The 22063-nt window shown below is 43.8% G+C and overlaps 1 protein-coding gene across 1 annotated transcript in view; it reads left to right on the forward strand.

Annotated features, from left to right (window-relative positions):
• epha8 (eph receptor A8) overlaps nt 1-22063 on the forward strand; it is a gene marked incomplete at both ends in the record, with an annotated part of 136350 nt that overhangs the window by 49060 nt on the left and 65227 nt on the right. Inside the window, 2 exons of the mRNA XM_080727461.1 lie at nt 3587-3651; nt 21673-21726. Coding sequence (XP_080583587.1) covers nt 3587-3651; nt 21673-21726 — 119 coding nt within the window. The remainder of the gene's footprint in view (nt 1-3586; nt 3652-21672; nt 21727-22063) is intronic.

Here is a 22063-nt window from a genome sequence, read left to right on the forward strand (position 1 = left end):
TCCTCTCAGTTCCCCACACACACCTTGTAACTAAAGGTGATCGTGCCTTTTCTGTCGCCGCACCCACTCTCTGGAACAATTTACCACTCCACATAAAGGACAGCCCCACCATTGAAGTTTTTAAATCTAAATTGAAGACCCATCTTTTTACTTGCGCTTTTAATATTGTATGAGGTTATGTTTTTGGTGTTTTGTTGTTTTATTTTTGTATTAGCTTTGTTTTTGTTCTTTCGTGTGTTACTATGTTATGTATGCCTATATCACTGCCATGTAAATAGACGATGGCCTATTCTTTTAATTGTCTTTGTAAAGCACTTTGGGTCAACGGCTGTTGTTTTTAAATGTGCTATATAAATAAAACTGACTTGACTTGACTTGACACTGTATCTGGTCAAGGTGCTGCTGGCAGCCAGCACAAAAGCAATAAGGAGATTGTGGTATAGAAGTGACTCCCCAACTTGTGGCTGTGCATTATGCAGGCACTATATAGACACAAACCCTACCCTCTTGTATACAAGTCATATTTCAGACAGCTATAGAGCAAATTAGATAAATGACATCCGCCAACTTCAGAAGGACAGAAGGATTTCTCATTTGAGTTTAGATTAAATGAATACCACTGGGAACTGCTGGTGAGTCTTAGCAGGCTCTGGTGTGGTGACAATGCGGTGTCGCACGCACACATTCGGTGCTTCCACGGATTCTTTAATAACAGAGTATATACAGTATAGCAGCGCTTCAAATTCCCCTACTGCGTTGAGGAATTATTGCGTCCACTAACACCAGATCACCACTTTCATTATGTCACTTTGTGGCTCCGATGAGGAGCACTCATAAGAGCGGGGGGGACTGAGTTACTAGGGGGCGCTGACAGGGCCCAAGGTGGAGGGGCCTTAATTATTTTATACTTTAGCTATTGAAAAATAGCAGATATACAAGCTCACAGCGTGGCACTCGGTGCTGCGAGCTTGTAGATCTATTTTTTAAAAGTCGTGAAAAAGTGTGCAAATCTTTGAATATATGTATATTTTTTAAGTGAACATTTGTAACTAAAATTTTGCTTCTGGGGGGGTCCCTGGAACTAAATATTTTGAGGTGGGGGTCCATGGCCAAATACATATCATTTTGGGGGTCCTTCACATGAGAAAGTTTGAGCACCACTGACATAGAAACATAGGTTTTTCAAAAAACCTTACACAAATGTTCACGATTTTTCAAAAATAGCAGATCTACAACCTCGCTGTGAGCTTCTATATCTGCTATTTTTCAATAGTTGAAACACAAAATGTGAGTGAATCCTTGTACCCAGGGCCCAGAATTTGGTGCGACACCCCTGAGAGAGAGAGAGAGAGAGAAAGGGAGAGAGAGAGAGAGAGAGACAGCGAAGGCAAGCGAGCGAGCCGGCGGGGTGGCGTGAGCAGGGGTACGAGAGAGAGCGAGGATGGGTGGCAGTGCCATCTGTCTGTGTGTTCTGACCCACTGCCCTCCTCAGCGGCCACATGCCCAAATTAGGAGCAGCACCGTGCCAGCTAATTACGACACGTGAGAGAGAGAGAGAGAGAGAGAGAGAGAGAGAGAGAGAGAGAGAGAGAGAGAGAGAGAGAGAGAGAGGGGAGGGTGGATGTCTGCAGGGTGCGGGCGTGGGGGGGTGAGGCTGGTTGGGTTAAAAAGCAACCGTTAGAGGTTCTGCACTGGGAATATGAGGAGAGACAAACTGAGAGGAATGAGAGGAAGAAATGGAGAGACAGAGATATAGGGAAAGAGGAGTGAGACGGAAGAAAATGGCAAGAGAGCAGGGACGTGTAGAGAATGTTAAAGAGGCTGACATTTCTAAAAGGGCTTTGGGGAGAAAATATTGAAAATAGCAGACCTCCAAGCTCACAACGCATCGCAGCGTGACGCGCTGTGAGCTTGGAGGTCGGCTATTTTCGGTGCTTGATACCACAGTGAACAAGTCAATACTGGAGATGTGGCGTAACGGCATGGATATCTACACAGAGAGGGCAATTCTTTCGACATAAGTTCAGGAGAGTGTGGACAAGACGATTCTCTTGAATGCTGCCTTCAGGTGTGGCATGGAAAGGGGGCATTTTCATTTCTCTCACCATAGTAAAAGCTGCATTCGTGGTCTGGAGAGGGCACTTTTTTACAGAGGGAATAAAGGGCAGGTGCTCAAGCCCCCTTTGATGTCTATGTGTGCACGTGCCTGCAAGAGAGCAGAGAGGGAGATAGAGAGAGAGAGAGAGAGCAACGTGCGGTGGGATGAGGAGAGGTGTGAAGTGTTTTGATAAACTCATTCTAATGTATAGAACATCGGCTGTCTTGACAGGCAAGCCCGGGGCAAGCGTCAGCCTCCCCCATAAGTGTTGGAGATGGGTTGGAAAACACGCACCTGAACCCCACGTACCCACACACGCTCGACTAGGGGATAGACTTCCGCCAGGGGGGAGAATTACTGGTTCAGCCGTTGATAAACAGCATCCTTCACCCTCCGTTACCTCATATCGCTCTCATCGTTCTTCTGAATATGACTCTATCCGCTATATAGGCCCGGTTGTGCCTGTTTACTGTTAAATCCATGCCTATGTATATCGTCACTGTCGGGCAGAAACCTTGTATCTCAGTTTCAAAGTTTCAAATTTGTACATTTTTACGCGAAATGAAGCCCTGCTTCATCATACAAGGCCGTCGCACAAAAGTAGTGAAAACAGCAGATCTCCAAGCACACAGCGCAATCATTTTTAAAATGATGAATACAAAACCAACGGTTTTGGACATACAAAGTTTCCACCCAACGAGGATATATTTTATTTATTTTCTTAAACAACAAACATGGCAAGATTTCAGACTCTCATATGCTGAAAATTGTATACAGTGTGTGTGTGTACAGTATACATACTCTCTATATAGATTATATAATATGTCTATAATATACCATTTATTTTTATTAATTATCTAAATATTTGTTATTTATATCATATTAAAATACGTGTTGCCTTTCTCAACAACTCCTACATTTCTACATTTTGTGATATATGGAGCGGAGGTCCTGGCTCCCAGGGCCCGGAGGGTGAACTGGGTCAAGGTGACACACACTGTGACACCCAGCCTGGAATTGCAGGGACGACCGTCTCGCCTCATCTGTCACACCTGTCACACAGGTGTGTGCGCCTGTGACTCTGTCAGGTGTCACTGCACAACAGAGGACAGTGAGAGGGGACAATGATAAAGGACAACAGGGCGGCATGCGGTGTGTGTAGGGGGGATGGGTTATGGGGATGGGGGCCACGGCAAAGAATGAAATATAACGTTACTGTCGGGCAGAAACCTTGTATCTCCAAGTTTCAAATTTGTTGATTTTTTCGCAAAGTAAAGCACTGCTTCATCACACAAGGCCGTCACACAAAAGTAGTGAAAACAGCCGATTGTTGTGTGCTTGTAGATCGTCTGTTTTCACTAGTTTAAATCATTTTAAAAATGATAGATACAAAACAAACGGTTTTGGACACACAAGGTTTCCACCCGACAACGACGATAAAAACGATCATTACAGTTTATCACATGAGTTTGTTTTCTTCCTTTGCAGTGAATCTGCTGGACACCACGACAATCACGGGAGACTGGGGATGGCTAGCATATCCATCACACGGGGTAAGAGCTTTCATACTAGTAGCCACAACAATAAATGATTTTGGAAAGGATTACACTTTAGCCATTTAGCCCTGAATGATTTACACAGCAAGAGCAAGTGTAGAATTTGGCATTGTTTCTAGATTAGGAAAATACTGTAATAAGCCGTTCATAAGAAGTACTGTACATGGCTAGACAATATACAAACCACGAAACATCATGCAAGAGGGAATTGTAAGTATAACAGAATTGGGACAGGGACTTACTGTAGAAGAGGGGTAGAATGAGTTTTGTAATTACCAGCCAAATCAAGATGAGGGAATATTACATAATGTGAGTACATGAACGAAGGTCTAGGTTGTAATTCACAGAGGCAGGAACCTCCGATGTATCCGAATAGAACCCAGCTGATTCCATAAGATCCTTCGCTCATTCCCCGTCTCCAGGAATGTTAGAGATGTTCCAGTTGAGCGGTAGCGTGTGCTTATTAAGTGGGCCACGGTCATGACAGTGACACTACAGGCTAATTAGATGCTGTCGAGTGCAGAAGACTGCTGCGCGCAAGCCCACATTATTCCAACATCAGCTCCCTCTGCACTGTCAATCCCACACACACACACACACACTCATACACAGACACACACACACACTTTGGCATGGCGCAAAAATGCAAGGGGAACGAGCTCCCCGGCCCGGGGGAGAGGAGAGAGGGGAGGAGGGGAGTTGCGCTGCGAGAGGAGAGGAGGAAGATGAAAGAGTTTGAGCAGGGTGAGAGAGAGGGCAAGCCGTCTCTGGATTAGCATATTGTAATGCCAGATGATGATGCGTGGGCCCGTGAATTAGGGACAGCCACGGTGATCTTAGTGTCGTGTTGTCACCGTGTTCCCAATTCCCGGTGTCACATGTGTTATAGCTAACACCGGGACACATCCAACCTGCCTCTGGGCAGCAGAACGGCAATGTGCTGTAAATGAACATAAGCTTAAAGAGGTGAAGAGAGACAGGTCGTGTTTTACTTTGAAATGAGACATCCAGGGGCGTCACAAGGGGGGGGGGGAAGTGGGACTGAGTTACTAGGGCCCAAGGCGGAGGTGCCTTAATTATTTTAAACTTTAGCTATCGAATAATAGCAGATATAAGCTCACAGCACGGCACCGAGTGCCGTGCTGCGAGCTTGTAGATATGCTATTTTTTTTAAGTCGTGCAAATCTTTGAATATATGAATTTTTTAAGCAAACATTTGTAACTCAAATTTTGCTTCTAGGGGGTCCCTGGAACTAAATATTTTGAGATTGGGGTCCGTGGCCAAATACATATCATTGTGGGGGTCCTTCACATGAAAAGGTTTGAGCACCACTGACATAGAAACATAGGTTTTTCAAAAAGCTTTTGAAATATCCAAAGAATTTCACAAATGTTCATGATTTTTTTTTTTAAATAGCAGTTCTACAAGCTCGCAGCGTGGCACTGAGCTTGTAGATCTGCTATTTTTCTATAGTTAAAGCACAAGCCTGCAGTGAATCCTTGTACCCAGGGCCCAGAATTTGGTACGACACCCCTGGAGACATCAGGAAGGAGTTGTGTGGGATTCAGTGTTTTTTGGGGGTGGACGGAAAACGATCCGCTATGCTGTTGGAACAGCAGTAGAGAACCATGTAATTCCTATTGTTCAATCAATTTTATATTTCTGTAGACCTTACAGAAATAGAAAATTCTTGATTACATAAACAACTAAGCCGTCATTTGATCAAGTCAATAAAAAAAATATTGTGTCCTCGACGAGAGACTTCATATCTGAGCTGCTGTATATGAAATTAATCAAATTGAGCATTGGGGCATTAGATTATGTACTCAAGATTATGTACTCACCAAGATGAATGAAAAGGATTTTATTAAAGTCATAGAATCCATACAGCGACGATGGGGCAGAGAGAGGGACCCAAACGCTATGCTGTACAGTATGTGAAAGGGGCTTTCTATATTATTTATACACTGTCCACTCGCGTGTGTGTGTATGTGTGTGTGGGGGGAGAGATGTGATGACAAAGTTTAGGCCTCACGGGATCTTTGATAAATGGATGTTATGACAGTTGCTTCCTCTGTCTCACTTCACATTCGTTCATTTCACACACACACGCACGCACGCACGCACGCACGCACGCACGCACGCACGCACGCACGCACGCACGCACGCACGCACGCACGCACGCACGCACGCACACACACACACACACACACACACACACACACACACACACACACACACACACACACACACACACACACACACACACACGTACAGGTATTCCTGTTTTTTTCTTTTTTTTTATGGTCATTTTGACAGTTTGCAGTGTTGTGTGAATTTACCGTGGCAGCACCATCAGTTTTTCAGTGCCTCTTTCATCGTCTTGGGTCAGAAAAGGGGATGTACTGTATATATATACACAGTATATTGTATACTGTCTGGTCTGTATTTGACCCTTATCTTCCACTAAAAAATTGATAACTCCAGCTGTATATAGTGTAAGTTGTAGCTTCTCAAAGAATCAGGAGACACTTGGCTTTCAAGAATGTCCAGTTGACGTTCCACCCTAATGACAAAGCATGTGAAAGGCTTACCTGCTTTTTCAATAAAAAAAAGGCCTTGTTCATAAGAGAGAGAGAGAGAGAGAGAGAGAGAGAGAGAGAGAGAGAGAGAGAGAGAGAGAGAGAGAGAGAGAGAGAGAGAGAGAGAGAGGCAGAAATGTCACCGTGAGCGAGAGTGAGAGATATCGAGGTTGCCCACAGGGAATACAAGGGGAATAAGTGTCAGGTCCAAGCTGTAGGAAGATGGATTAAAATTGTCACCATACTGTACAGCTTTCCTGAATGTGAAATCATGGGCGAACTTGGAAAGAGAGACAGAGTGAGAGCTGGGTACAGGTATCTATATTCCGTACGAGTGGGAGAAGTATTTATATTTGTTCTTTTTTTTGTGGGATTCCAATATCACTTAGATACTTTGGCAATATTGTTGATGTGTGTGTAGGTAGGGGTAGAGACAGAACTGTATTCAGACTCGACATAGGTGTACCAGGGAAGAATATCGTCTTTGTCGGGTGGAAACCTTGTATGTCCAAAACCGTTCGGTAGATCTGCTGTTTTCACTACTTTTGTGCGACGGCCTTGTCTGATGAAGCAGGGCTTTACTTCGCGAAAAAACATACACATTTGAAACTTGGAGATACAAGGTTTCTGCCCGACAGTGACGATATGCAGGAAGCCAGAGAGCTGGAGTGATGGGCAGAAGAAGACATAATGGCGTAGAGACATACGGAGGAACAGACAAGGTTTAAAATTGTCACAGCTGGATAGATTAAACTTGGGAAAATAGCATAAGAACATCAGCTCACAGTTCAGTGTTTGTGTGTGTGTGTGTGTGTGTGTGTGTGTGTGTGTGTGTGTGTGTGTGTGTGTGTGTGTGTGTGTGTGTGTGTGTGTGTGTGTGTGTGTGTGTGTGTGTGTGTGTGTGTGTGTGTGCGTGCGTGCGTGCGTGCGTGCGTGCGTGCGTGCGTGCGTGCGTGCGTGCGTGCGTGCGTGCGTGCGTGCGTGCGTGCGTGCGCGTGCGTGCATATGCGTGTGTGTGTGTGTGTAGGGGCCACCATTAGTCCCCTCTGCTCTCCCGGTGTATGTGCGTGTGTGCTTGCCAGAGTCTCGTTTAGATGACATCATGACAGATCACGTCTGCTACTCAAGGGGCTTCTTTCCACCCAATTTATTCAGGCGATGGTTAGGACGCCCGTAGGCTGTCCCGGGAGCATATCACTCTCTCTCTGCCTCTCTCTCTCTCTCTCTCTGTCTATCTTTCTCTATCTCAGAGACAGCAGGACCTGTCAGTTAGGCCAGGAAGACTTCATTATCTTCCAGTCCGATCCATGTTGGCCATGACGGGTTCATCCGCCGGCCACCTCACAATCGATACCGCTGACATTACACTGCTGTGTGTGTGTGTGTGTGTGTGTGTGTGTGTGTGTGTGTGTGTGTGTGTGTGTGTGTGTGTGTGTGTGTGTGTGTGTGTGTGTGTGTGTGTGTGTGTGTGTGTGTGTGTGTGTGTGTGTGTGTGTGTGTGTGTGTGTGTGTGTGTGTGTGTGTGATGATTAACATGGACCATGGGGAAGCCATGACGTGGATGAGGGGTGGTGATGAGTGTCGAAAGCATGCAGTCTGTTATGGGGCCATTAACAACTCCCTAACACACTTTCACTTTTATACATTCTCTCTGTCACGCACGCACACGCACTTGTGCATGGCACGCACACTACTGGGTTCTGGCTTGTGGTTGTCTCCCGGAGTGGGGATTTCTTTGTGGAATGTGCAGTGTAGCCCAATGACCCAAGATTTCATCTACAGGTGCCTGTGTGTGTGAGTGTGTGTGTGTGTGTGTGGGGGGGGGTATGTGTAAGTAAAACTGGTGGTTACTGGCAGTCATGGACACTCAACCTTTTCCTCGCTGTCTCCTGGATGTCCTCTTCTGCCATCAAACCTACAGTACAGTACAGTAGAGTACAGTACATGTATGAGGCCTCTCCCAGACAGCATTGCCACCATGTGTACTACATTCAGTGGCATGTTACATTTATCGCACATTTCTTTCAGCTAAAATCACAGCGGTGTCCTTCACGCATGCTATCTCTCCCGCTGAACCATCAGCCATGGTGGATAGGATATCCTATAAGACCAGGGAATTCCCAGTGACACACACCAAAACAGTGCTCCTACGAGGCCGATGATGGCTGCGTATAATTACAAGGATCGTAATGTTGCAGCACTATGAGCAATCACCTCAAGAAGGGGGGTGAGGTAATAATGAGTAACTAGAGATACTGTTCCTACGAAACAGTGTGGGCTCGCTTGTAAAAAAAAATGTTTTAAAAACAATTGTCCCTCCAATTGTCCCATCGACATATTAGGAATATGTGGCAAAAATATACGGCAGAACTCATTATATATTTCCCCCAAAGGTGATGTGTTAATTGTCATGTGAAGGTCAACCAATACCCCAGCTAACACCACTCCCAGATTTTCCACACCTCAATTACACCTCATTGGCTAAGGGCCCTGCCTTTATACTGTCTGCGACGGAACTCAAATACAATCATGCCACCTCATTGGCTAGTGGCTCTGCCTTTCTACTGTCTGCGGCGGAAAATGCCAACTGTCTGCGGCGGAAATATACGGCACTCTATAAATAATGAGGATAACATAGTGTTCTCGTCTTCGGCGAGCCCACAATAACTAGAGAGATGCTATTGGAAATTGCAAGTGTGGTTGCTGTGACTATATTCTGCAGCAAGCTAACTGTCATGTGAAGCCAGACCAGTCCTCGAGCTAGCACCACTCCTCACATGTTTTGCCTTCAATTTCCAATTGCATCTGATTTCCATCAATTTCTAATGGCATCTGATTCACAAAAAAGTGTATCTAGTGGTGAAAATAAAGTTTCCCCAGGACTACAGTGTGTTGCCCTGTCGGGCAACCACACTAATGAGAGTGGTGATACTTGGTGATAAACAACAGCCTTTGTGTGACAACAGGTTGTGTTGTTCACGATACGGTACAGTAGTGCGCTAGCTAGTCCCCAGAGAGCTTATTTCAGGCCCAAAACAGCCAAGCCAAGGATAGGTTGAAGGACCTGTGTGGAATATAGGCCGTACACTGAAAAATCCTCATTGTCCATTTAACTCTCAGAGTTACAAATGGATAAAAGAACACTGAGGATTTCAATGTATATCGTCATTGTCGGGTGGAAACCTTGTATCTCCAAGTTTCAAATTTGTGTGTTCTTTCGCAAAGTAAAGCCCTGCTTCATCGTACAAGGCCGTCGCACAAAAGTAGTGAAAACAGCAGATCTACAAACAGCAGATCAAGCACACAACGCCTCGCAACGACGATTATGTTTACAGTCATCTATATACTGCAGTTTGGGAACCCTAGCTGTACCACCATCAGTCAGAACCTTTCCTGAATATTCAGGTGTCAAACCTGAATTCTTTTTTGTACCATCGCTGTCTTCAGGTTCATTGTGGAGAGGCTCCCTTGTGGTGGCAAAGTCAGAACTTTTGTTAAAGTTACCATGCCGTGATTTTGGCAGCTTGGCATTGTGAAAGATAGCAGGCACATAGCTCTGGTCCATAGCGTTAGAAGTTCTCCTTAACGCTATGTCACCAATGAGCCCTTGCACCCACAGGAAAGGATGCGCAGATTGCGCACCCCTCGCCTCGTCTGCAGTAAAAAAATTAATACAGTTTTGCTACCCACCAAAACAAAGACGGCTTTAGGGAGTTGAAAGCCTACTTTCCTTTGTGGGAACTCTCTGAGCTCCCCACCTCACATCTAAAATTCACTTTTTTGCCAGAAAAGAAAACATTTCACCGGGAGGCAAAATCTGGTGGTAAATGGAAATTTCTATTGGCAAGATCTGTAAAGGGTGGTGTGGAGTAGCTAAAACTTTAGGTGAAATATTTAAAAAGTGGTTTTTTTTTAGACGTGAGCTGGGGGTTCAGAGTATTCCCATTAAGGAAAGTACTGTAGGCTTTCAACATCTTAGAACCGTCTTTGTTTTGGTGAGGAGCGAAAGTGTTATTTATTTATTTTTACTACAGACGAGTGGCGGGAGCGTGTCGCTGTTACTACATGTCATCTTTTCGACACCCGACTCTAACCCTTCCTCACCCTAACCCTAACCTCCGTGGAGTGAGTCGCTAACCCGCCGGTCGAAATGATGGTCGTTCGAAAGAGTGCGATTTTCCCAGGAGAGGCTTAGCAGCCGGGAGCCCAGGCTGCTAAGCGTCTGTGAGCACAGGGGCTCATCTGTGACATAGCATTAAGGATAGATAGATAGATAGATAGATAGATAGATAGATAGATAGATAGATAGATAGATAGATAGATAGATAGATAGATAGATAGATAGATAGATAGATAGATGGATGGATAGATAGATAGATAGATAGATACCTTTAATATCACAAGGGGGAAATTCAGTCGCCCAGAGGCGGCACAGCAGTTAAGGTTATATACAAGTTACAGGAAAGTAAGAAAAGGAAAAAAGGACAGCGACAAAAACAAACAAGAAATCGAATCAACAATACAGAAGAATCAACCATACAGAGCAAAAATGTGTCTAGAATGGACCAGAGCTAGCAGGCACATACTGTACAGTACATAGACTAGGCAGGATTTCAGAAAAAAGTTTAAAACTGTGTTAATTTATGGCATACATGTTTTCTTGGGGTATTAAAGTGTGCTGAATCCAAATCTGCTGTATGCCCAGCTCAAAAATGTCCGCTAAGCCCTCAAATTGATTTAGTATATAAATTGTCATATTGGTGATTATTTTTCCAACCAACTTTATCACGGAGTGACGTCATCCAATGGGAAAACCCTTGGAAAGACACAGAATGACCCCTGATGATGTCATCATCACCATCAATAAGTGCGATCTAATATGAGCATAAAGGGTGATTTCATAATATTGAGGCTTGGGGATTGGTGGATTGACCTAACCCTACCAATAGTCACTTCAACGCTGCATAATATTCATATTGTGTATGGGTGTAATCATGTCAGTCTAGCCACTTAAAACATCTTCCTTAGTTGCCTGGGATCCACCAGGGCTCTGTACTAGTATGGATGGATCGAAATGTCATCACGCAGTGACATCACAACTTTGTCATCACAACCAATGTACTTCTCTTAAAAGTAAACGTCCAATGAACCAAATGTCATTCAACAACTATTCCAAATAATTCAGCTGTCCTTTAACAACCTGTACATTTGTTGCACTGATTCACGGTGCTGCTGGTGTGTGAAATGTTTCACTGGACAATAGATCTGAAAGGAAGACCTAAGAATCCCTACCATGCTGCTGTGGTAGTTGGACACAAGCTGTACTCATTTGGAGGAGGCAACAACTACCAGATCAACAGGGATCAGATTGAAGTCCACATCTTCAACACAGTGTCTTTGCGTTGGAGGAAGTTGCCCCCAGTGACAAATGGAATAGGACGACGTCTCATTGAGGTTCCCTCTGGGCGCTATGGACACACAGCTGTGCTGGTAGAAGAGATTGCCTACATCTGGGGAGGCGGGTATCCTTACTGCAATGTGCTTTATGCCTTTGATGTTGACACCCACAGCTGGTTCAAACCCAATATTTCTGGGTCTATTCCAGAAGCAAGGATCCACCACTCAGCCTGTGTCCTGGAGAAGGTTATGTATGTGTATGGAGGAGGCACCCAGCTGACTAGATATACTAATGACATGTACAAGCTGAACACTAGAACAATGGTCTGGTCTTTAATCAACACCAGGGGAACTCCACCGCCTGCTTCATCACTTCACTCTGCCACCATCATTGGAACAAAGATATTTGTATTTGGGGGCTGGGGGCGCCAGAAGAAATTAAACAACAATACTGTGTTTGACACAGAAACCAACTGCTGGCTGAAGACACCTTCTGCACAGCTTCTACCAGAAGAACGTTTAAGTCATTCAGCCTTTGCCTACAATGGAGAGCTGTACGTATTTGGCGGCTGGAATGAGAAACCGTACCAGTACTTCAATGATCTGTGGAATTTCAGTCCAGAGACCCTTTCCTGGAAGCAGGTTGAGGCAAAGGGGAAAGATCCTTGTAGGATGTGTGGGATGGGCTGTTGCATGGTGGGAGATCGTATCATCATCTTTGGAGGATACACAGCACACTATACAATGTCTGATAACCTGTACATCTTAGATTTAAGTCCTAGCCTGAAGACGTTATGCAAGCTATCAGTTATTCATTATGGTCTGGATAAGTCTGAACTCCCAAATGACATCAGGTGGGAACTGGCAACTATGACTACCAACAGCAACAGAACAAAATGACAGCCCCACACCACACACGTGCAGACCATGTCTAAGCACACACGCACGCACGCACGCACGCGCACACGCACTCACGCACACATGAAAGTGGCTTGGAAGCCGATTGGCACTTTTTGGTTCCAGCGGTGGCCGCAATCATTAAATGGTTCATTTTGAGGGCTTAGCGGCAATTTTTGAGCTGTGCATACAGTAGATTTGGATTCAGCACGCCTTAATACCCCTAGGAAACATGTATGCCATAAATTAACACTATTTGCCTTCAGGGTTAAGATATTTGGAAAACTGACCTAGACTAACAGACTTGCTTAGCAGTCACACGTGCGCACACTCCCTAGTGTGTAAGATATATAATAGCAACTGGCTATGACAATACAGTGCGTGACTTTGCAAAAGGTAAATGCTGATCACATGCATTTAGGGCAAGATCTAATGTATTTGTATTTGAATAACCTTTTTTGTTTGTCCAAACAACAAAAAACAGAAATCACATTAATCACAAGCCGGTATGGCGATGACTTCTGGTTGAATTAAAGGCCATGAAAAAATATTTCTTCTCTTGACTTTGTTTTCATTTGTCTTTCTTCTTTAAATGTATGTCTTTAATTTGTGTATACCACATACATATGTTGTAATGGCACATTGGAATAGGTTGCAATTGATGGTCTTCATTTCTAATGGTCTATATCTGCTTTATCCAAAGCGTAATTACACCATCTCCCCCACTGATCCTGGAACCAATGCAATTAACACTACTTTTTTGTAAAGGTTATCGCTGTCAAAGTGCCCACACGCACGCACGCACACACGCATACACACGCGTGCGCACGCACGCACGCACGCACGCACGCACGCACGCACGCACGCGTGCACACACACACACACACACACACACCCAGGACTAAGTTATTAAGTCTGACTGGCTGATAGTATTTGAGGCAGAAAGGTGTTGAGCCTGATATTTCTACTGACTTAATAGTCAGACCTGCGCTGCATCATGTACTCTGGTTACCTGCATATAAACTTGCTAGGCCACCACAAAAATGGTCTCTATTTTGAGGCTGGTAAACTGGCACACGTAGTTGGCAGACAAATATCAAGTGCAGTGTTTGTATCTGAGTTCCATGCGGGTGATAACAAAATCTCCAATCAACACTGAGATTCCCAAGTATCGTGAGCCAAAACAATCACAGTGGGTACAGCATTCCTGATGTAGATATGTTGGCAATATTCCACTGACATCTGTGCCTTTGACTAAAGACATATCTACCTGCCAAAATATACATTATGATCCTCTTCCCTGCGATTTGAATAATCATGTGTAGACTGTATAAGAAGTTCAAATTAAAATGGCAATATAAAATGCAATTAAACAAAGCCGGGGTCTTGTGGGGGAGTTGTCCATTTTCATTAGTCTTTTAATGCAGTGGTCCTCAACCTCGACCTCAACCCCCAAAATAATCATATTTTAACTGGGGACCCCCCCCCCCCCCCCCCACACACACACACACACCCTGACAAGCACCAAGATTTGAGGCATTATATTTTGTACTGTACAACACTGTTCTATTGTGAAAATAGCCGATCTACATGCTCACAACGCCTCCCGTTGCGAGACGTTGTGAGCATGTAGGTCTGCTATTTTCACAATTTCTGCCTCTAATATTTGACAATTTGGCCAATGTTTAATTTGTCATTTTAGAGCTATTAAAAAGTCCTTAAATTGTCACTTTGGAAATGAGCATACACCCTCCATACACTTAAACATTATGTTGGTGTGTTTTTTTTACGTGAGAAAACAATGTTTCACTTTAAACTAATCATCTGGGGACCCCCCAAAATAATTTGGGGACCCCCCTGTGGTTCTCAACCCACAGGTTGAGAACCACTGTTTTAATGCACTGTACCGGCAATGCTGTGTCAAACGTGAACATATTGCTTGTGCTGCTGACACACATGCACACCTTTGTCCTCAGACTAGGCCTCAGTGAGCTAAAGCATAGCCATCATCCTCTGACTTTTCCTCTATCTTCATGAAGCTCTCTCTAACCCCTCCCCTGGTCTTTCTCTCTATCCCTCTCTCTGCTGCTTTCTCAATCTTGCTTTCTCTCCTGCACTGCCTTACTCACTCCCACTGTACGTTATAGACTCAAAGTAATCCTCCATCGAACACACTAATCTGAAATGAGATCTTCCACAGAAGACAGAGTTCTTCTCTCTTCTCTCTTGTCTTTTAACTCCTTTGCTCCATGTATGGTATTGGTATCTGCAGTGTTAGGCTCCAGCCTGCTGTGGCAGTGGTGGCAGGTTGTCTGTGTGGTGGTTGAATGCTGGGGCAGATGAGGAATCACACACACATACATTAATTCATCATGAATTTATCATGAACTCGTAATTAATTCCTGGTCCCCTGTGATATTTTTTCAACTTCAGTGGTGCTGACTAGCACTAAAACATAGATATCATACCACAGGGGTCTTCAACAGGGGGTCCGGGACCCCTAGGTGGTCCTCAAAGTTATTACAGGGGGTCCTCCAAATCCTTGTGTGATAGGATCATTCTTTTTAATTAACAACTTGAACCCTCGCATCCCTATTCTGAGGAGAACTTTAGCCAAAAATAGCAGATCTACAAGCTGGCGTTGAGAGCTTGTAGATAGGCTATTTTCGGCAAATAGGTTTGGTTAATGTAGAGGTAAAAAAAAGAGCTGACCAAGTACATAGTGAAAGGTCAAGTTTACAAAATATTGACGATTTAAGTGGTTAAATGTCTGAAAATACACATTAACATGAATCCAACATAGACTGATGACAGTGCTGTGATGAAATTGATGAAAATCTGCATCACACATTTATACAACATGTAGAGGGGGTCCCTGCTTCATCTCTTTCTCAGCTAAGGGGTCCTCGGCCAGAAAACGTTTAAGAACCCTGTCATACCATTTTATCATGTATAAAAATGAACATTTACGGCCAACAGAAATCTCACCTTCGTAGTCCAAAAGGAAATGCTTAATTGCTGGGAAAAAGCAAACAAAAAACAACAACAAAAACAACTTCGGAAAGTAGAGGGAGATTAAAGAGGAGGAATCAGTGGAATACCGGCATGTGGATCAGATGGGCATTAATTGCTACAAAGGGTCTTTGCTGTTCGACTGATTGACTGACCCCATGCGTCTCAATTAGAAACACAATTATCAGACATGAGAGATACCATCAGCACTGTGAGTTTATTCTGAACCTTTTGTCCACAGCCCTGGGACTTTAGACAGCCAGGATCCATTTATCTCTGTTCGTTAGCATCTAGTGCAGGAAGGATCAGGACGGCTGTCAGGAGTCTGGCGGAACTCCGGCTGCGCTCTGGTTTACACAGCGGTAAAAAAAAAAGAAAGAAGAGCTATAGGTGGGAGCCGGACCTTGACAGTTGACACTTTTACAATCCTCAAATCATCAACAGACTAGAGGAGGTGAAGTCAAGGTCATGTGATCCCATGGTGTGTATTTCGTCTTGCACTGGATATACAGTTTGCAACACAACACAGAGCGGCTCACCAATCAATGCACGGTGTGTATATACAGTATAAATTGTATGTGTGTGTGTGTGTGATACACAATTTATTTCTGTACAGTGCATGCTTAAAAGGCTGCCATGTATGATTGACCCTGATGAGCAATAGTGTGTTGACAGGCGAGAAACAGATGTGCAATTTACAGCCAATTAATGTGTGTCTTCATTTTCACACACACACACACACACACACACACACACACACACACACACACACACACACACACACACACACACACACACACACACACACACACACACACACACACTTCACTGTCACTCTCTGTCACCCTCTCAAAGCCTGCAATATTGTCACAGGAATAGAAAAATCTCTTATCACTCTCTCTCTCTCTCTCTCTCCCTCTGAAGATAAACCAGCCCTATGGAATATGTTTCTCACTCTCTCCTTGTCCCAGTCTGCATCTCTCTGCTCCAAGAACTGTTATTATCACAACGCAACAACAACAACCTCCATTCGATCTCATCCCTCCCTTCCACATGCACTCCCGATATACTGTATCTGCCTTCCGGCTCCTTTCAGTCATCAAAAATTACAAGAAAGAGAGAGAGAGAGAGAGAGAAAAAAAAACTCTAAGATTTCCCTGAAAAAGCAGTGGTATGAGAGTGCAGCATTGGCAAAGAGGGAATAATGAGGAAGATAGGGAGGCTATACACCCCACTAATTAGTCGGGTTCTTCAAAAGTTCAAGGACGGTTTCAATTTAGCAGATAAAGATGAGAGGATGAGCGAGAGGGGAGGTGTAAGGCGGGTGGGACTTCCTACATCTTAATTATCGCAGAGGATTTTTTCCCCCCTTCTTTTGGCTGCTGGGGCCCTGGGGGGGAGTGGTGGGCTTTGGGGGAGGGCGGTCAGTCTTCTTAGCCCAGGCCAAGTTCATGCGGGTCCAGCCAAGTGCTTTCCAGGGTCAACTTTTCCCTTTCAATTACCCTGCCACCTGCATAAGACTTTCAGCTCTAAGAGCCGGGGGATAAACGCTGTTGCAGTACATGAGCACATGTGCAGATGCAGTCTGTTTGTGCACATTTGCATGCTCACCTCTCTGCACACAAGCATGTAAAAACTGACAATTGCTACTTACTTTTACACAATGTAAGAAATTCTGTGCACTGTTGAGGACTAAAGTGCTGTGTAGAAAGGTTAAAACATTCACTTAAGACAGTCTTTTATAATTGCCCCTTTTCTGAGCCAGTCAGGCACGTGCACACATAGAATTCAAAGGGGGCTTGAGCCCCTGCCCTTTTATCCGCCTGTAAAAAGTGCCCTCTTCAGACCATGAATGCTGTTTTTACTCTTGGTGAATTAAATGCAAATGCCCTCTTTCCATGCCATACCTGAAGGCAGCATTCAAGAGAATCGCCTTGTCCAAACTCTCCTGAACTTGAACGCAGCATCTTATGTTGAAAGAATTGCCCTTTCTGTGTAGAAATCCATGCTGTAGGCCTACGCCACATCTCCAGTAACGGCTTGATTATACTTAGTTGAGTGTGGTATCAAGCACTGAAAATAGCCGACCTCCAAGCTCACGTGAGCTTGGAGGTCTGCTATTTTCAATATTTTCACCAAAAAGCCCTTTTAGAAATTTGAGCCCCTGCCTCACTAAAATTCTTTGCACGTCCCTGGAGCAGGTCCACCCACATTCACCTTACAGTAGGCTGTGAAGCTCATTTCTCCCATGGAAGAGAAACACACTTGTGTTGTGGTGTGTGTTTTAACTACTACAGCCCAAGTTATATATAACAGTTAACTGATATCGAGCCTTTTATATCTGTTATTTGCAGAACTAGCTGTTTTTGATTGACATGGCTGCATGTCAATTACTGGTGGGGTTATGTTTTTGTTTTGTTTTTTAATCAAAAATTCAAATGACTTGCATTGCAAATATTCAGATTTGGATTTTCATGCACGCAGAAACTAACATAAAGACCTGCATGGGATCTGAAAGCTGTCACAAACCAGATGTAGGCCTAAGTCAGTGACAAAAAGTCTAGTCATGAATTCAAATGCAAAAATGAATTTATTTAAATTTAAATAGCACAAAATAAAGCAAATGCAACCTATCAGTATGAATAAATGTTGGGTCATGTCTGAAGTGGATGGATGAGTGAATACCAAAACGCTCGCCCCAAAATACACAAATCCAGCAACTTCGGGAACGTCTCTAGCTGGTATCCCTATAGTTACCTCAGTAAACTATGCCTAAACCAACCTTATTCATAACCTTAACCTCAGCAAAATGGTGCCAAAACCTAACCCTAATCCTAAACTTAACCTCAGTAAAACCTTGCCTAACCCTAAACGTATTTCTAACCTTATCCTCAGTAAAACAAATACAAGAATACAAGAACCACCCCAGTGTGAGGTTGGTGGGAAAAAAATGGGGCGCAAGTGTGTTTTGGGTGAGTTTTTCTGGTTACCGGATGAGTGTGGCGCGTGAGAGAAAATTAATGTAAAAGTAAGATGCTGTGACCAGCTTCTCAATGTAGGAGAAGATAGAGAGATGCATGATGTATGAATAAATATGAACTTTGATTTCATTCACCTGTGTGATTCCCAACTGCACATTCCTCCACTCGCACCTGATTTTAATTACAGGACTACTCAGTTTTGAATCTCATTCAAGATGACGTCCAGACGGTGTATGTAGATCAGCCATTTTCACTAGTTTGTGTAATAGTCTCGTGTGATGAACCAGGGCTTTACTTTACGGAAAAACATACACATTTTAAACTTGGGAGATAGAAGGTTTCTGCCCGACAGTGACGATATATTGGAAGCATCCACCTTCAAGATAAAAGGGTCATTCAACCATGGTGCAGCCAACACAAGAGAGCCTTCACATTTTGAAATGCCTGTTGACATGTGTCAGATAAGATACTATACTGTATATTGTTGTTTTTCTTTGGCCAGACGGGGATATTTGAATAGTGATTCAACCCTAACCGAACACCCTGACCCTTCCCAAAGAGGTGACATTCAAACTGTGCCAGAGCAGTTTGTCAAGCAGTGCTTGAGTACGCTGTATGTGCTCAGACCATGCATCACTGTAAATTAAGACATTGTCAAGGTACTGTAAACCATGCATCCCTACAGACCTGTCACGACCCGGTTCAGCTGGCATGCTGCTGGCATGTTGCAGAGACCACCCGGTTCAGCTGGCATGCTGCTGGCATGTTGCAGAGACCAAAAGGCATCACGGTAAAGTTGTACAGACCAGATGCACTTGTCTCATGTGCTCTTTTAGCAGTGTAAAATAACTTAGTACATTTACTTAAGTACTGTACTTAAGGACAGTTTTGAGGTATTTGTACTTTACTTGAGCATTTCCAGTTTTCAGTGCTTTCACTTCTACTCCACTACATCTGGGATCCAAATATTTACTCCACTACACTTATTTGAAAACTATAGTTATTAGTTACTTTGCTGATATATATTATAATATGTTAAAATGAAACATACAAAAAACACTTTAGCCCTATTTTATACCGTGGCTATTTGAAAATATAGCCGAACTACAAGCTCTGCTATTTTCAAACATTTTGTACTTTTGAATTCTGGACTTCTACTTGTAACAGAGTACTTCTACAATGCAGTATTGATACTTTTACTTAAGTAGAAAATGTGAGTACTTTTTACACCACTGTTTTTTTTTAGAAAACTAGAGGTCTGACTGATACTGTATGTCCATATTTGGACAAAAAGAAATGCAACCAATCCTGCAATACCCCATCAGCAATGGAGCCCTCAGTGTTTCTGTCCTCAAGCGGACACTCTTGAGGAGGCCAGCAAACTTGTAGGTGTACAAAGAGAAGGATTAACAGCACTTTCACCGTCATCTTTTAAACATGAGTAATAGGGCTTCAACAGATTTACATTTCACAGGTTAGATAATTTCTACTTATGTTGCAATGCTATACTTCTGTCCAGACACCTGTCACACCACAGAGTAAGGGACTGTGAATTTAGCTTCAAAGGGAGAACTTAGAATATAAAAAGTCAAGACCACAGCCACGCAGCCACACTCCAAAAAAGTCAAGACCACAGCCACGCAGCCACACTCCAAAAAAGCCAAGACCACAGCCACGCAGCCACACTCCCAGAATGAGCCCCATAATGGACTGAATTTCCTTGTTTTTATAGTGTCATCCACAATTCCTACAGTATCTACAAAAATTGCAATACCTGGTGGAATACATTGTAAAGATTGGGATATATATGTGTGTGTGTGTGTGTGTGTGTGTGTGTGTGTGTGTGTGTGTGTGTGTGTGTGTGTGTGTGTGTGTGTGTGTGTGTGCGCGTGCGCGCGTGCGCGCGTGCGCGCGTGCGTGCGTGCGTGCGTGCGTGCGTGCGTGCGTGCGTGCGTGCGTGCGTACGTACGTACGTACGTACGTACGTACGTACGTATGTATGTACCTGTATGTATGTATGTATGTATTTATACACACATATATACACGTATATATACACACACACACGCACACACACACACACACACACACACACACACACACACGCACATCTCCCCCTGCTAAATTCTATTATTTTTTGCCAGGGGCGTTCAGTAAACAATGTATCTAATCACATACAAGAGGTTCATCTCATTACGATGACTGCTTCCCAATGGAATTACATTAAGCAAATTTCTCTGTCCTGAAATGTAGAACACATGATTGCCTGCATTTAGCATCTCTCACCGGCATGCTGGAATGGAATACATTAGCGTAGCATGCCTTAATTGTGGTATTTATTCCACTGTAAAAGGCAGGCTGCCGTGTGGTCAGAAGACATTTCCAGACAATGAACAAAATAAGTACCTTTTGAAGTTCCTTCAACATTTACATAATTTGCATTTACGCTGTCATTCTTTCGGACTGTAATTATTACCCATAGCCACTACAATGGTACGCAGCACTCTCCGACTCTCATGCTTTATATGAGAGGGATCTGGAGAGATCAATAACCTGGAAGCATGAAACAGACAGTATTGTTTTTTTTCAATTATGGCGACAGCTTTTGTACACCTGCCAGAGTCACGTTGGCTGCCGCTGGTTTGATAAAAGTCGTCGAAACGTCTCACTTGAGATCAAATATAACGTTGTTGTCGGGTGGAAACCTTGTATCTCCAAGTTTCAAATTTGTACGTTTCTTTCGCAAAGCAAAGCCCTGCTTCATAGTACAAGGCCGTCGCACAAAAGTAGTGAAAACAGCAGATCTACAAGCACACAACGCCTCACAGTGCGAGGCGTTGTGTGCTTGTAGATTGGCTGTTTTCACTAGTTTAAATCATTTTTAAAATGGTAAATTATGCAAAATGAACGGTTTTGGACACACAAGGTTTTCACCCGACAACGACGATAATAATCTCTGGGCGTGGTTAGGGAGATGGGTATATTGCACAGGTAATCATTTGGGAATTCACTACTGAATTCTGTTGTAGCTGCATATTAATCTGAACTTGTTTCTCTCTCTCTCTCTCTCTCTCTCTCTCTCTCTCTCTCTCTCTCTCTCTCTCTCTCTCTCTGTCTTTCCACCCGGCCTCCTTTGTCTCTCTTGCAGTGGGATGCCATTAATGAAATGGACGAGTACTTCAGCCCCATCCACACCTACCAGGTGTGTAATAGTCTCAGTGTGTGGCCATCCATCTCTGCTGCTCTCTGGGCCAATCCGCTGCATTTGTGTCACGGAATCAGTCCTGTCTGTGTGTGCATGCAGGCCTACATATGGCTGGATATGCGTGTGCTTTGCAACTTCTGTATAAAGCCACGCGCCGCCGTCAGCATGAAAATGACGATGACACAAATGGTTCATAATGATTTTTCCTTTGTATCGTTCTCACTCCACCTCTTTTTCTCCTCATTTTACCTTACTTTGTTTTACTATTGTATCATTTTCTTTTCCTTGTAGTTTTTGTTATTATTCAAACTCAATTTTTTATCTGTCCATAATC

This window comes from Nannobrachium achirus, assembly GCF_963921795.1.
Source record: "Nannobrachium achirus genome assembly, chromosome: 6".
In the NCBI taxonomy this organism is placed as follows: Eukaryota; Metazoa; Chordata; class Actinopteri; order Myctophiformes; family Myctophidae; genus Nannobrachium; species Nannobrachium achirus.